Source organism: Ranitomeya variabilis, chromosome 4 (genome assembly GCF_051348905.1).
Source record: "Ranitomeya variabilis isolate aRanVar5 chromosome 4, aRanVar5.hap1, whole genome shotgun sequence".
NCBI lineage: Eukaryota > Metazoa > Chordata > Amphibia > Anura > Dendrobatidae > Ranitomeya > Ranitomeya variabilis.
In genome coordinates this window covers 279,926,508-279,943,932 of record NC_135235.1, presented here as the reverse complement: position 1 = coordinate 279,943,932, position 17,425 = coordinate 279,926,508, and the positions used below count along the sequence as shown (strand labels likewise).

Below are 17,425 nucleotides of genomic sequence, written 5' to 3'. Positions count from 1 at the left end.
CGAAGACAATCTGTTGGCACCAGAGCATGCTCGGATAATACCTTATCTGAGCACGTTCGCTCATCACTAGTAGATATGTTACCTATTCTACATATTAGGGATGAGCTTTATCGAAAACTACAAACAGTAGATCAGTTGACCGTACCAAACAAGGAGATTTTTGTAGAGTCTATTTTGGAAATTAAAGAAGCAATCTGATCGGATACTGTAGAGAATTCTTTCATTTTGGAACCATATTTTAAAACGTTCCATTTTAAAAGGGATTCTTGAGACATATAGTAATATCAGATTTGTGGTGCTCCGAAACTTGATACCCACTCTAATCAGCTTTTCACTCCAATGATGGCCAGAAAGAAACATTGAACAGAGATGAACTGCACATGGTGCCATCTTATTCACTGCTTACATCCATTAGAAGCTAATCGGTTGGGTGCCAGACCACCACCAGTCTGTATTGATGACCTATTCTGAGAATCCATTTATACTGCAAGATTATTGTGAATGAGCATTCCTAGGATTTTGCCGTCTGATAATCATCGAAAATGCTTGTTCGTCAGGTGAAATGATTTTTTTGTGATGTAGAAAAGATCATGGTTTTTGACAGTGCATGTAAAAAGGACTTAAGCTGCTGAGAATAATCACAGCCAATGCAAACTGCATGGTCTATCCCACATCATTTAGTGAGCATGGTTAAGAGAGATCTGCCTGTGTAAACAGGCTGTTAAACGCCGATCAGCGAAGAACTTAATAATTTTGTGTATATGAATCTTGCCATATAATATGCTTCAAATCTAGCTACTTTTGCTTTCTTATTTATACACTATTTTGTGAATAGGTGATAAATGTTTATAGGCCATCCTCTTTAATCCATGCTTCATGGGTCAAATACTAACTCGAGGCGCAATAAAAATGTGCCCATATCACAGCTGTGGTTTGTCTTATATTTTTTATTCAATTGTGACAACATGAAATTGGAATCTACAGATTATGGCAAATCTGGAAATTGTGTTTCCACACTACCGCAAATGTCATGCTTTTATCCATTAACTGGTATATATTGGGGGACAATATTAAGCCTAAAGCCTTACAAAATTACAAATTAAGTATAAAGAATTTGTAGAAATCAAATGTAAATCAAGGGGAAACCTTTGTAGTCTATTTCCCTGCTAAAAGTAATATATTTATACATCATTATTGATATTTGGTTACAATTGTGGTGGTGGGAATACAAAGAGCTCTGCCATACCGAAGATAGTATTCCTTGATTGTCAAGGCTCCCATGCACGTTAACTAAAGTTGTCTATACATTAACTGTACGCACCAGAAACATGTAGTTCTACTTGAGAATCAGTGCTTTTTCTGATGTTATCTCTATTTTAATGCACTTCAATAAAATCTGGAATCTTTTACTCTGGATTTGCAATATATATCCTTAAAGTTGTCCACACCCATTGACAGTCTAATGTCCATGGGGGCCTCCTGACTTTCTCCTGACAGATGACATCAGTAAGAGAAGCAATCAAAAGGAAGTAAGAACAACGTCCAATCCAGGTGAAAAGGTTGAAAAAAAGAGCTTTATTCCGCCATGATACGATATGACATTTTGACCAGTAGTAGGTCTTTGCATGTATTGACAAAGACCTACTACTGGTCGAAACGTCGTATTGTATCATGGCAGAATAAAGCTCTTTTTTTCAACCTTTTCAAATGGATTGGATGCTGTTCTTCCTATTGATTACTGCCATTTTCTGAATGTTTTCCTTGGATCAAGAGCGGGCGTCCTAACTTAGTGAGTGCTGTCAGCTTACTTTTTATGTATTAGTGGAGAGAAGGACCCAACCATTGGAATTTCAAGCACCTATCCTTTTGTTCAGTGGGGAGAATGTCACAGCCAGACTCCTCAGTAGTGAATTTTTTCATAGAGAACGTTGGAGTATATTCCCGGTGCCAAGTATTACAGTGCAAAATGTTGGGAAAAATAGCTGTCGGCAAATAGATATCTAATGTACATAGGCACCATAAGCCTCTTAGGTTGTTTGTTTAGTATAATGAGAAATAATACACTATTATGAGTGGAATTGAATGCTGAAAAAATAGGTTTTCCAGAATTTGAAGTCCAATTTGGAAATCTTTGGAGGGATCCTGAAAATAATTTATATTATGATGTTCTTCAATATTGCTTACATATATGTCTTTTAGTATTGTATTCAATGTACAATAAGAAATGCCCAATGATGACTAAAGTATTCTCTGAGTGATACCTTTATTGGCTAACCAAAACCATATTTGCAAAAAGATATATTATTTTTTGGCTAGCCAATAAATGTATCACTCTGAGAATACTTTTGTCATCATTGGGCATAAAAGTATTCACGTCAGTATTGTATTCACTAATTAATAGTAAAGTGAGCGGTGGCTAAAATACAATTGTGTCATCTCTTAAGACATAAATACTACACAAACTCTTGAAATTTTATGGAGAAATCGATATTGCAGCACAGAAAGGGTTATTATAAGTGGTGCCTCAAAAATGAATGGAGCTCATTAAAAAAAAATGGACAGATACTGTGGACATTGACATTTTGTGAATGGAGTTGCGCTTGATTATTAGGATATATCACACGAATTAAAAAAAGTATGTGGCGCCGGGTTGGAGCTTTCGACGTCATGCTGTTACCGACGTTGGTGGAGTTTGTGTAGTTTGCACTTATCAGCCCCTATATTTGCATGGTATACACTCTGTGACCGGTGGCTGGAGCACGTTGTGTGAGGGGAAAGCATTGCTGAAGCAGTGCCCCCCTCCGCCCTCTGTCACTGAGCAGCTCAACCCCCCTCCTCTCATTTTGCTTTTGTATGCACATGCAGGGACCCTGAGGAGGCTGCGAAGAGAATTCCCTAAAGCCTTTACTCTTTGTCTAGTACTGTAGTGTATCCAGCTCTGTCTTTGCTTCAGTCGCCCACAATTTTCCAGCTTTATAGAGAGAGCTAGTTCTCTGAACAACACCGGGTAAAGTCTAACACCAACTGGAGTCCCCACGCACTAACAGTCTTGCCGTTGGTGGGAGTAGTGGACATGTCTGGAATCTAACCACCTTGCTATCCAAGCACTTTGCTTCCAGAAAGATAATCTGAACATTGAACATCCTGCATCAGCCTTTTTTGGATACTGAGAAAGAGAATCAATTTGCAAAGTCCTGGAGATCCCATATATCTTGCAACTATCTTGGAACAAAATCAAGTGAATTCAGAGAAGGATCATATATATGGAATGACCATACAGAGGAGTCCACAGTATTGAGGAGAAGCACTGCAGGTGAGACCATATTTACCTATACAGAAACTTGCCTCTATTCGCACGGCATGTTGCAATTGTGAGCTTGCATTTAGCTGCAAGCGGCGGTCCTTTATCATACATTTTTCCGATGAGACTCTAGTTATCTTCCAGCCCTCCTCCTGCAAGACATTGCCCCTCGCTTCTTTCTCTCTTAATTTTCTGTGCCTGCCTGGCTGATGAATGGATGAACGTTCTTTCGCAAGAACCGGCATTTGATGATCCACGGGAGCCTGAACTCTCTCTTTTTTTTCTATTTTTTTTTTTTTTATTTCCATTGACGGTAGATATTGAGAGATGGTTGTTAAGCTGCCTGAGAAGACCACTGAAGAACGCAGTGACGAAACTGTGCTGGTGTTGAAAGAAGTGGGGGTGACACTAACGGAGGGGGTGGGCGCCTCTTCTTGTGTTTGAGAGAGGAGGCGAATGGGGGAGTGAAAATAAAGTGGCAGTGTATTTCATCGGAAGAAGGATAGCATTTGTGTGTTGCTGATAAAATGGACTGCCTGGGAATGAAGAAACGAGAAGTATTGACAAGGAACTTTCACGCTGCAAAAGGAAAGGGACTTTTAAGCTCTTATTAATTCCATGCTTCTTGGAGTAGGTGAAGTTTAAGGTTTAATTCCTCTGTGCTGAGATTGATCAGCAGACGGTGGAAATCTCACCATCTCATCTAGGAGTGAAGGTACCACGGTACTTCCTTACACCCTTTCTATTCTCACGTCTTTGAATGGATTTTTGTTCTGCCTGCAGCTGGAACGGACAATCATATCTAAAATGCAAGGTTTTTACAAGAGAACTTCGAGAGATATTGTCTGTTCTGTAAATGTTCAAGCAGGATCTCAACAAATGCAGCAAGGATTTACTTCAATTTTGTCTATTACCTGGATGCATTTCTGATTTACAGTTACCGTTGGATCTAGCCAATTTCTTTTTTGCATTTCTGGAATGGGATTCTTAAACCTCACACAATCCAAAGTTTTTGAGAACCACTTATGTTTGGGACTTGAGGATTGCCGGAAGGAAATTATTGCTCTTCTTGACCACACGTGGCTTTACTCTTGGTGACAACAGTCTGAGTCTACCATGGTGTCCTAACTGGGAAATGGTTACTTGTGGATGTTTTTTCTTTGTAGATATGCAGCAGATGCATTATTTATTTGAAATAGACATGACTGTTAGAAGGAGGATGTAAAACTGGATTGGGAGAAAGCTTTGTGGAGACCATAGATAGACCCCGAAGAGACTTTGCCATGACTGGCTGCCACTACCCTGCGCCAGCTTCTGAGCGGGACCGGATCTACCAACACAAAGTCTCTCTGGTGGTCCGCTACTTCATGATCCCATGTAACATTTGTCTCATTCTACTTGCTACTTCAACGCTTGGATTTGCCGTTCTTCTCTTCCTCAATAACTGTAGGTGTGGCCAGTGCCAAAACCCCATCAACCATTCTATGATCTATCAAGCATTGTGTAATGCAGGCTTATGTGGGAGTGAATGAGACCGATACTCCAGGGTGACATAAATCATTACTCATTCATTGCCTGCCTCTCTTGGAAACTGTTCATGGGTTGTGTGTGTTTGTGTGTGCAGAGACGTATGAATCCTACTCATTAAACCCATCATGGTTTTTCCCCCCCAAGTGGCAGGATTTGAGCTTTGCATGGGAGGTGCTTATGCCCTTGGTTTACTGACCTAGTTTCTTTCGCCCGATGCACCATGAGATCTTAAAGGCATTCCATTAATTGAATAATGTTAGCTTGCTTTCTGTCGATGTAGCCTTTCAGGAACCACATTTTGTGTGACTGACTCTTCACAATGGAAGTGTCTCACTATATTCCTAGATTGCCTAACTGTCTGAGACTGGGGTAGTCAAGTCCAAGAAGCATAAATACTTCTGGTACCTCATTTTATACTTCATTATTAGGGGAAACATCTGGTTATGTCATTTGAATCCATAAAATATTCTCCTCACTCCTTTTATTTAAAATTCTTCCTAAATAAGGACTTAATTAAGTTGATAATCTTATGTTTTTATGTTTACTATTAATATTTCAAGCTAAAATGACACTTAAGTCATAAAGAAGCCAAAATTGCAGCTTTTTAGTAATTGAATTAGCACAACATTGCACACAGAAAGATTTACGTAAGGGTACCGTCACACATTGAAATTTCCATCGCTACGACGTTACGATTCGTGACGTTCTAGCGATATCGTTACGATATCGCTGTGTCTGACACGCTACTGCGATCAGACACCCTGCTGAGAATCGTACGTCGTAGCAGATCGTTTGGAACTTTCTTTCGTCGCTTGATCACCCGCTGACATCGCTGGATCGTTGTGTGTGACAGCGATCCAGCGATGTCTTCGCTTGTAACCAGGGTAAACATCGGGTAACTAAGCGCAGGGCCGCGCTTAGTAACCCGATGTTTACCGTGGTTACCAGCGTAAAAGTAAAAAAACAAACCGTACATACTCACCCGTCGGTGTCCTTCAGGTCCCTTGCCGTCTGCTTCCTGCTCTGAGTGCCGGCCGGAAAGTGAGAGCAGATCACAGCGGTGCTGCGATCTGCTCTCACTGTACGGCTGCACTCAGAGCAGGAAGCAGACGGCAAGGGACCTGAAGGACACCGACGGGTGAGTATGTACGGTTTGTTTTTTTACGTTTACGCTGGTAACCAGGGTAAACATCGGGTTACTAAGCGTATACGACGCTGCGACGTCACGAATCGTGCCGTCGCAGCGATGAAAATTTCAATGTGTGACGGTACCCTAACCCTTTTTTGCCCTCATCGAATACAATACTGTGGGTCGCCCACTCAATATACTAAATGAAAGCACTAGGATCTATTCCCTATTGGATTCAAGGGATCTGACATGCAGATAGAATTGTGATCTTGTTCAAGGCATTGGCATTGTTCCTCCTATATTCTGGGATTTACATAAGATTTCCCTCGGAGATTCTTTTCTAAAGATGTTCAGAACTTATCTGAAATGATATGTAAACATAGAAGGATCCAAATGGCTATATAAATGTGTGGACTGATGTAGCGATTGATAGGTTGAAGTCCCTATGAATAAAACTCAAAATTGGATCAATATTCAATGGTTTTTAAGTATTGTGTGCAACAAGACCATAGCTGGCATAGAGTGCACTTCTCTTGGGTGAGCTGAGAAACTGAGCCTAACAAAACTGAATTGTTTCCACTTGTGATAAACCATCTAGTTATGCTCAGATGTGCTCAATGATTTGGAGCAAACAAGCTTATATACTTATATGTCTGATACTTTCCGGCTTGGATTCTTCACTTCGCAGGTTTTCATGTAGACTGTGCTTTAATGAGGTTGTTTGATTTGGAAAACCCCTTTTCGTTTTGTCAGTCCCCCAACATCAAGCTGATTACTGGTGCTTGTGCTTTTGGGACGTCTTGAGATCGGCTATTATCTCTGTTGGAACACAAAACTAATGTGCATTTAAAGTCAGTAGGTATCCATTGATTTCTATCCACGCCAGCAGTCCTCCAGAACAAAGAGCTTTTAATGGATTGTATGGTCTGGCAAATAGAAGTGGGTCCAAACCTCCTACAAAAATGTACAAGGAGGGATCAGCAGCATGTAAAACAATTAAAGATTTAGATTTGTGTTCTTGATGTGATAGATGTATCATTGCTTAGTAAATCTTCTCTCCTCATAGTCATTGTTCAAAATAAAGAGGTCCGGTATTGTGTATTGTGAGAACGTAAGGGGTGACCCCATCTATAAACACAATTTATCTTTTTATATCTTATTTATTTTTTGATTTTGATCAGCTATTGATGAAATCCATAAAAAAGCAAAGTATAATATCAATCATTACCTTTTAAACGGAATCTGTTACCATCTGCTGTAGGTGCAGAGATCCTGATTCCATGGATGTATCACTTACTGAGCTGCTTGCTGTAGTTTTGATAGGATCACTGTTTATCATCTGCAGATCTGCTGACTGCTGAGCTCTATATAGCCCCGCCCATACCACAGATTGACAGCTTTCTGCCTATGCACAGTGTACACGGAAAGCAGCCAATTATTGGTGGGAGCAGGCTTATAAAGAGCTCATGAATACGGAGCACAACTTGGCATCAGGTTTACTAGTCCTCTAGTAATAATGTCCTCCTGATAAAATGCAGATTTTATAAAAACTACAGAAGGTAGCAAAGTTATCGTTAAAATCGCTGAAATCAGGGTCCTTGTCTCTACATTGTTCTGCTGTCCAACTGGGTGGCAAAAACCTGATGACATATTCCAATGATACCCAGCATCTTCTTTGTGAAAATGGAGAAGATATCAGTGTGATACAAGTATTCCAAGAGTCCATAAGGAAGTGTCCAGTTTCCCTGCAGCACCCCTCCAGAGTAAATGAAGCACTACACAGTGCTTCTTAATGAGAACATTTCAGGAGATTCTCATTGTCTGAAACGGAGGCAGAATTAATCAGTGTGGCTGTGTTATTGCAACCATGTATGATTTACTCTGAAATGCTGCAGCGTTTCAGGGAAAATATATTTTGCAAAGCATTAGTGATGAGCGAATATACTCATTACTCGAGATTTCTCGAGCATGCTCGGGAGTCCTCCGAGTATTTTTTAGTGCTCAGAGATTTAGTTTTTCTTGCCTCAGCTGAATGATTTACATCTGTTAGCCAGCATAAGTACATGTGGGGATTCCCTAGCAACCAGGCAACCCCCACATGTACTTCTGCTGGCTATCAGATGTAAATCATTCAGCTGCAGCAAGAAAAACTAAATCTCCGAGCACTAAAAAATGCTCGGAGGACACCCGAGCGTGCTCGGGAAATCTCGAGTAACGAGTATATTCGCTCATCACTATAAAGCATGTGAGATATTATGCAACTAGAATAACTAGGTCCAAGGCCAGTCCCCGGCTACTTCTCCCAGCCTCTCTTCCCTAGACTGACAGGTCTTTCCTTGTACGTAAGGGGAGAAGGCTGTCAGTCTAGCGTAATGCATCTTGTACTACTCATCCAAGACGCATCAAGTGGAGGAAAGGCGATTCTGGCAGCTAAATAGGAAAGGGTTCTTTACAGTTAGAGCAGTCGGACTGTGGAATTCCCTACCTCAAGACGTAGTAATGGCAGATATTATATTAGCATTTATAAAAGGGCTACATTCTCTTCTCATGATCGGTGGCATTGGGGTTATAAATAATTGAGAGAGAGAGAATATAGAATTGGTGGAGAAAGGTTGAACTTGTATTTTTTTTCAACCATTTATAACTACGTAGGTTCTCTTCAGGATATATAGACAATTTATGTAGTGTATGAATATGTGCTGGGTCTTCCAGATTGGGAGACACTACCTAATAGTTAAGTTTCTTAAGGGTGCTTTCACATTGCATCTAGGGTCACATTCGTTGGTACTTAAGAACAAACACCTGCAAAACGGAATCCGGACGTATGCGCTGACGGGGCCATAGATTGTAATGATGATGGTAGAGCGAAAGTACGCTCTGACATGCATCATTTTCAGGAGTGTACGCCTACATGAGGCGGACACTCAAACATAGTAGTGTGTTGGTTCTGCCTCCGGTAGGCGTACACTCCTGAAAATGATGCATGTCAGAGCGCACTTTCACTCTGCCGTCACCATTACAGTCTATGGCCCCATTAGCGCATACATCCAGATCCTGTATTATTGGCGGTTTGGACGTCTGGTCCGATAGGACCAGCGAACGTGACTCTTCTTATATATTGTAATTCCATAAATAGGTACCTGAAAATTATTTTTTTTTCCAAAGTATCGCACTCGTTCCTTATCTGCATAATCATATGTATAATATACGGTACATGGTTATGTAGTTTACATAATAATTTAGCTCACATTTTGTACAGATGCACATTTTGTACGACAGTTATATTCATGCCCGTGCTATTGTCGGTAGGAAATCTAATAGTACGGGTTACTTAAGCAAACAAGCACTTAGCTCTCCATAATCACGATCCTCACCGTAGCAGTCTCTTGGCAATCTTTGCTTCTACTGTACAATAATATCCTTAGAGATACAGGAAAAAAAACACTTGTTGCATAAAATAAAAATGGATTTGCCAGAGAAGTTTTCCAAAATAGTCACAGATCTCTTTCCGACAAGGCAGTCTCGTGCTGTAAGACTTGGTCTACGAGGGGGGGAATGCGTGCATTTTATTGAGGCAAATTGTCTCTTCAGAGAGAGAGGTGACAATAGAGTCCTGCTAATTCCAATAGGTGGCACTAGAGTTCAAGCCCCTTTGAAGAGACAATTTGCATATTTAATTTCCCAGAGGTGCGTGCAAGGCATTTAAGTCTTCTCATACTGGCATGCCTGACCTGGCATGTCACTCTCCACAAGGAGAAACTTTACCCCTTAGATCCTATTATTAAGGCATCTCATCCAGGTGCATTGTTTCCCAATGAGAAAGGAGACCCTTGTATCTCCTAGATGGTGGGAACTTAAAGGGGTTTTCCGAAACATAGAATAAAATCTACAGATTGTTCCAAAACTTTGTGATTTGGGAAAACAAATATAAAGAAGCACATTTTTTTCAATTGTTTTTGTTTTCCCGGGAACAACAGTGTAGCAGTAAGTGGCAGTGGCCAGTAGGCAGGAGAGAATGGGCAGATTCACTCTAATGTGGCCGGGAAATTCAATTTTAATTGATGCAAATTGAATTTGCCATTTAAAGACATTTACTATGATCTGAGGTTTCTCCAGACGTCCAAACATAATGTAAGGTTAAAAAAAGATAAAATATGTAATACCTCTCCTTAGGCCTCTCCTGTCTTGCCACACAGCTAGCTCCCTCTGGCACAGATTAGTCTTGAGGGCTTTTTCGCATCTCCGCCACTGATTAGGCCTCATAACATTATGAGATGACATGTTACCTCCTTGTTCTGCAATGTCATGATGTAGTGAAGTCTAGTCAGCACTAGAGGCAGCAAATAGCGCTGAAGAACAACCAGTGAAGACCGCCATTTTTGATAAATCGTAAAACAAACCCAAAAAAATAATAATTCTGGCGATTCTGAAATTTTTATGAAATTCAAAGCAAATTTGTTTATGAGCAAATCAATCTTCTCATCTTGTAAATAAATCCTGCACATTTTCCCATTATTTTGGCTGCAAGACAAAGCTCTATACCATATCCACCCTTAGGCCACGTTCAGTATTTGGTCAGTATTTTTTTTTTTAAACTTCCCACTAGAAGGCTACTCTTTAATTAAATTTTGGTTATCCAAATAAAAAAATAAAAATCCATTTTTATATACCTGATATTAGAATTCTGAATTAAACAAGTGAAGTGGGGGGTCTCATATTCTGTATCATCAGTAGAGAGTGATTGCAAAACCCCAGAACTTGCCCTGCCCTGAATTACAAAAAAAATCATATTAATTTACGCAGTGTAATACCTAATTTTTCCTGTTGTGGTGCTGTAGGGAAATTGAACGCTTATTGTCACGTTTCCCCACAAATTATAGCTGCTCACTGTGGGTCTATGTAAATGTACATTTTGTGATCAGATTATTGCCAAGGGCCTTCTCTTGTCCAAATCAGAGAAATCCCAAACCTTCTTAACGGGAATCTGTCACCAGGTTTTTGCCACCAAATCTGAGAGCAGCATAATGAAGGAAAAGACCCTGAATTCAGTGATGTATCACTTACTGGGTTTTGATAAAATCACTGTTTTATCAGCAGGAGATTATCCTAAGAGGACTAGAAAACTTACTGCCATGTAATCTTCCTGCTAGCTATAAGCGCGCTCCACCACTGATTGGCAGAATTTGTACACTGTGCAAAGGCAGAAAACTGCCAATCAGTGATGTGGGTGGGGTTATACAGAGCTCCGCATTCAGAGAACTGCTAGATCTGCTGCAGATAAAACAAGTTTTTTTTCAAAACTGCAGCAGACAGCCTATTAAAGGGAACCTGTCACCCCCAAAACTGAGGGTGAGCTAAGCCCACCAGCATCAGGGGCTTATCTACAGCATTCTGAAATGCTGTAGATAAGCCTCAATGTATCCTGAAAGATGAGAAAAAGAGGTTAGATTATACTCACCCAGGGGCGGTCCCGTTGCGGTGGGCGGTCCGGTCTTCCATCTTCTTACAATGACGTCCTCTTCTGGTCTTCATGCCGCGGCTCCGGCGCAGGCGTAATTTGTCTGCCCTGTTGAGGGCAGCGCAAAGTACTGCAGTGCGCAGGCGCCAGGATAGGTCAGAGAGGCCCGGCGCCTGCGCACTGCAGTACTTTGCCCTCAACAGGGCAGACAAAGTACACTGGAGCCGCAGCGTGAAGACAAGAAGAGAACGTCATCTGATGAAGATAGGAGGCACCGGACCGGACCATGACACCCATCGGACCGGACCATGACACCCATCGGACCGGACCATGACACCCATTGGACCAGACCGGGACCGCCCCTGGGTGAGTATAATCTAACCTCTTTTTCTCATCCTTTAGGATACATTGGGGGCTTATCTACAGCATTCCAGAATGCTGTAGATAAGCCCCTGATGCTGGTGGGCTTAACTCACCTTAGATTTTGGGGGTGACAGGTTCCCTTTAAGTGAGTGAGATATAGCTGGAATCCAGGTCTCTGCCCCTACATCATGCTGCTTTCAGAAAATCTGGTGACAGATTCCCTTTAAACATTAAGTTAGGAAACAAATCTAGTGGACTGAACTTGAGTTGGATCTATCTTTATTTTCAGTTCTTCATATGAAGACAAAGTAAAATATAAGTTCACTTGTCTTGGGTACTGTGCCCAAGAGAACAGCAAAACCCATCAATGTTTTATTTGTTGTGACCCATCATCTAGTTTGCCAGTTACAAGCCTATCCCTCTCCAACGAGGGACTTCCAGGAGTCGCATTGAACTGATATGTCACAAGACAAAATAGTATTACCTTCCATAGAACGGAAGGTAACGCAATGCTGGGAAATAAGTGCATTAATAATGCATTCGTCATTACCTCTCATTTCTGAATACGAAACTCTGAACGAAACATAAGCATCACATAATGGAAATTGTAGCTCCATTTTCTATAGACACAAAACAGAGACAAAATATTGTGTTCCATTGAGAGTTAGTTGTGAAATGAAGGTTTCATTTCTGAACTAGACTATAAAAAAAAATCTGAATCCTTGTTTGCAGCTTGGAAAAGAACACAATTAAAAAATGATATCACCATTATCTCCCCTCCTGGCTGGCAAATAACTTCTTAAATAGCTGATTAATATCTGCCAGAAATATTTATTTTCCTCCTGCCTTCAATAATCATTCGATCATAATAATAGTGACTGTGCACTGGCACAATGCCTAGCTTACCCCCACCCTACCCTGATAGAAGATTTTCCATATCTCTTTACAGCGAATACAGAAAATTCTGAATATGCAAATAAGTTGTATTTTTTTCTTACTCCACTGCTTTACATAGGATCAGTCCAAGTCAGACTGATTAAACCAGCAGTCCATCCTAAGATTTCCATTTTTTTGCACAGTAGGTAGTGCATACCTCACTTAGAATTTTCAAAGGTTCTGATGAAATATGGAATAGTGAAGATATCCTACTGCTTTGTTGAACACTGATTTTTTTTATTTTCTATTTATTTATTTTTACTAACCTCAATGCCTATCTTGGTTCACAGATCAGCGGTGTCTTGCGGTAATGTCACTCCGAGATATTAAGTGCTGATATTTCTGCAACACAGTACATTATTATTCTTTTTTTTCCCTTCTAATCAGCCTTATTGTATGAGACTGTTTTGCTGGTGTGACTGCCCACCAATTTAGATTTCACGCATAAACATATTATTTCTTTCTCCTGCTTCACCCCTGCTGGCTGACCAGTTGGACTTCAGATACCCACTAGCATGGCTTAAAATAGAATGTTTGCTAAAGTATCTCCTGCTGAGGAGCTTTAAACACAGAAAAGAACACTGATTTTTTTTTTAGTCTTGCAGAAAAACGGGCAATTTTCCAAGTTTTGAATGGTTTCTTTTGACTTAGCCATTCTTACTATTAGGGCACGTAAAGACGACCGTATATACGGTCCAAGTGCTGTCCGTCAAAAAAATAGATCGCACTTGTACTAATGTTATTCAATAAGGCCATGCACTTGTTCAATTTTTTTTCCTCGGATCAAGTGCTCTGATAAAAAAAAAAATTGTAGTGTGGACGATTTGGATGGCACGTCTATAGATTCGACCGAAAAATTCGGACCACACTTGGATGACATCAGAATGCAGTTGATTTTCACAGACTGAACATATGGATTAGGCAAAGAAACTTTTTTTTTTTACTCTTCAACGCCGAAAAAAACGGTGATCAACCTCTGATTAGAGTCTGACTAGCATAATTGGACCATTTTTGTCAGATGGAGAAATTACGGTTGTTTGAACCCAGCAATGTTAAAATTTGGCTTGACTGGGGCCAGTCAGGAAGTCTTCATAGCATAAGATGGTTGACCTGTCCAGCCCAAATCAGGATATTTGGCCGATTTTCCCTTAGTGTGATGAAGGGCTTTTCTGTGAGCACCTAGGGCATATGCACCTCAATCCCCACTACACTGTAGCTCTTAAAAATATAGCATGTTCACTGGGATTGTGTGAATTCTCTACAGTCTATATATGTATTTGGTTCATGTAGAAGCCTTTTTTTAAAATATTTTGTTTGTAAAATGTATTATAATTATGAATACTTTTTTACTTGCTTTTCAGATAAACCAGGCAGCCTTTTTGATCCTCCAAAATCCACGTTACATGATGGTGAGTAGCACAATTCTTTCATTCTTTTCAGAGTTGTGGTTTCCATTTATAACAGAAGCCACGATGCTGCCGAGCGACGGACAATGTAAATTATCTTTTATAGTTCAATAGGTATATATAAGTGGTGAGTAAAGGTGCTCGGATAAGCTGTTACCCAAGCATGCTCATGTGCTAACCGAGTGTTTCCGACGTCCTTGAAAAATATGTTCGAGTCCCCACGGTTGCATGTCTTGCAGCTGTTCAACAAGACACTATATTAGCACACGAGCATGCTCAGATACCACCTTATCCGAGCATGTTCACGCACCAATATATAAGATATATATTACTGACCTCAGAATGAAGTCTTAGGCTGGAGACCCTTTGGTTCCCAGAATAAATAATTAAGGTGTTCCAATATCAAGCCATGCGGAACATCAACATGCCCATGTTGTCATGACACATTGAGGTCTTATTATATAATTCTGACTATTGTAAATCAACCTACAATATATAAATATAGATTGCAGCGGCAAATGAGTCACGTTCTGATGAGATGGTTTTCTGAAGAGCAGTTGAAGCACTGTTGTGTTATGGCTTGAGCTTATGAATATGTCAAAACCATGGCCTACCTGAGAATTTTTTGGTACTTCCGTGGACCAGTCTACGTTGTATACATATAGTAGCTTACAGTATTAACACAGAAGTCTTCTTGAATGCCTATGAGCACCATTTTCCAAAATGCCTACACATGTGACTTAATATGATAATGGTATGCATGCATTTGCTAATTAAATTCTATATGCTAATGCAATGCCATTAAAAGGTTTGTAGGATGTTTGCAGCATATGGTGGGATGATTGAGAGCTGGTATGTAATTGTGTTTAAGAATGAACATAGATTTGAGCAATGAAATAAATTAATGAAATTGGATGACTCTATTGATTTTAAAGAACCATTTGTTTTTCATTCTTTTTTCAAATTAAAGTCAAATCAATTATTCCCAGTAGTGATAAAGTTACCTATTATGGGCCCTACAAATGAGACAAAAAGCAGTATCATTAAAGTAACCATTCTCCTTATTACTTTTCTAACCAGAGAGCCATTTACTTCTCATCTGACAATAAGGAAATCTCTTCTGAAGCCTGTGAGGAAAGTAACATGGCTGCTTAAAGTTCTAGTTAGAATTAATCGAGAAAAGTTGATGATGATTTTTTTTGGCTTTTGTTTTGAGTTTTAAAATATAGTTTTGATTCACTTTGCATAGTACATTAATTAAATTCAAAGCTAGTAATTTTCTAATTTGATCTATTACTTAATTCTTACCACTTCCTCATCCTGCAAGGTTGTCAGATTTTGCTTGATTGAATACTGAGCGATTAATCTCGCACTATATTTTAAAAAATATATAAAAAAAAAAGTCTCTGCCAAATGTCTCTCATACCCGGTGGGATGATGACTAGTCCTAGACTCTTGAGTGCCATTGTCTGGGCTTTGCATCTTGACCAGCTCAAGTCTGGTCTTCAGGCCTTGACCTGCATAGTCTCGTTCTGGAACTTGCCTGTCCCATATCGGGTCTTTGGGCCTTGACAGACGTTGTCTGGGTTCTGGAACTTGTCTGGTGCTGTCTGGGTTCTGCTTCCAGGTACGCTACAATCCCTCTGGTTCAAGCTACCTGTCATGGCCTGGCAACCCGGCCTCACCATCCTCCTCAAAATACATCCTGACCATCCCTTCTATTGGCACCAAATCTGCTATTGTTTTGACGTGCTGGCCTCTTATACCAGGGAACTGTGTCATTGAGGTCATCTGACCTGGTGCTCCATCTAAACTCGTCCCTCCTGAAACTCTCACTCTTCTGATTGGTTCCGCTGGGTCACTTTTGGACAGTAGATTTCAGCACTCATACACAAATGCCGCACAGCACTGGAGATTCTTATCCTTTGTCACACCCTTTTACAGAAGAGATTCTGAAGATTTCCATACCACAATAGATGGTTGGCGGGACACGCCAAAATTTGCAAGCTATGCCAACTCTAAAAGCCCCTAAATGCCTTAGATTGATGTTGGCCAAACGCCCTGATATTGGTGAGATTGGGCAGCAGTCTATTCTAAGGCTCTCCCCAACAGATGATGTTTGAGAAGAGAAGGATGCAGCATATCGGCTGATTATTTTGTTCTTTGAGAGATAATCTGCAACCAGAGAAATTTGGCAGCTACCATGTCGGCAAAGCTGAGCATTCCTGTATGTGTAGGGGGGAGTCGAAAGAGTTTGGCAGTGGCTATCTGCTGTGAATGTTGAGCTTAACATTTATAGGCTTACTTAGTCTACAGCGTTGGAAACTAACTCTGGCCCTAATGTCACAAATGTAAAAAATATTTTTTTTAAAGGGTTTATTTGATTTTACTGATCTGTATTTTAGAAATAAGTAGAGATGAGCGGTGTTCGAGTCGAACTGTTCGCCAATTTCAAATTCGAGCTGTTTTGGGCGGTGTTCGCGAGTTGTTCGACGAACCCGAACAATTTGCTTAAAATTCGGCTGTTCGAGTTTCTGTTCGATAACTGTTCATTCACCAAAAGCCTAGCTTGATTTGCACATTAAAACTGTTTATCATTGTTAATGGACTGTTTCAGTGTACAGTGGGCGGGGGGGGGGCAGTATGATAGATCTGTGCTGAAATAACGCCGATCTCCTTTTTTTCTTTCCCGCATTTACAGAGGGGCGGTGCAGTCTCTCAGCCTATCAGCAGTGCGCACACACACACACAGCAATGTGCATGTGATGCACACAAGCAAGGGCATGTGTCATTGGCTGTGCATGTCACATGTCCTTGCCCTATAAAAACCAGCCATTTGCCCCGTCGCCACCATTTCCTCACTGCTGCAGCTTAGTGTTAGACTGCACCGCTGCTGCTGTGGGTGCTATACAGACTAAGAGTGTTTTTTTGGAGCGAATTGTCAGAGAGATAGGTTTAGGGAGTCGGGAGGAGTTGGGACTAGTTGTAATATCAGTCCTTTTCAGGGTAGGTTACAGCAGTTCATAGCACTGTTTGCCAGGCAGTTCTGAGCCAGTGCTGTGCAAGTGTTAGGGTACTGTCTCACAGTGGCACTTTTGTCTCTACGACGGTACGATCCGTGACGTTCCAGCGATATCCATACGATATCGCTGTGTCTGACACGCAGCAGCGATCAGGGACCCTGCTGAGAATCGTACGTCGTAGCAGATCGTTTGGAACTTTCTTTCGTCGCTGGATCTCCTGCTGTCATCGTTGGATCGGTGTGTGTGACACCGATCCAACGATGCGTTCGCTTGTAACCA

General features: G+C 40.8%; 1 protein-coding gene across 16 annotated transcripts in view; it reads left to right on the top strand.

The window, feature by feature from the left end:
* Window positions 1–17,425, top strand: part of AGRN (agrin) — a 487,688-nt gene that overhangs the window by 128,121 nt on the left and 342,142 nt on the right. For 13 of the 16 annotated variants that reach the window (XR_013213195.1, XR_013213196.1, XM_077250009.1 and 10 more), the window contains one exon: window positions 14,079–14,126. Coding sequence is in view for 14 of the 16 variants with exons in the window: in XM_077250009.1 (XP_077106124.1) it covers window positions 14,079–14,126 (48 nt within the window). In the remaining 2 variants the exon portion in view is untranslated. Of the gene's footprint in view, window positions 1–2,856; window positions 4,748–14,078; window positions 14,127–17,425 lie in introns of those variants that run through there. The other 3 variants (XM_077250021.1, XM_077250016.1, XM_077250015.1) reach the window with 2 other exon arrangements.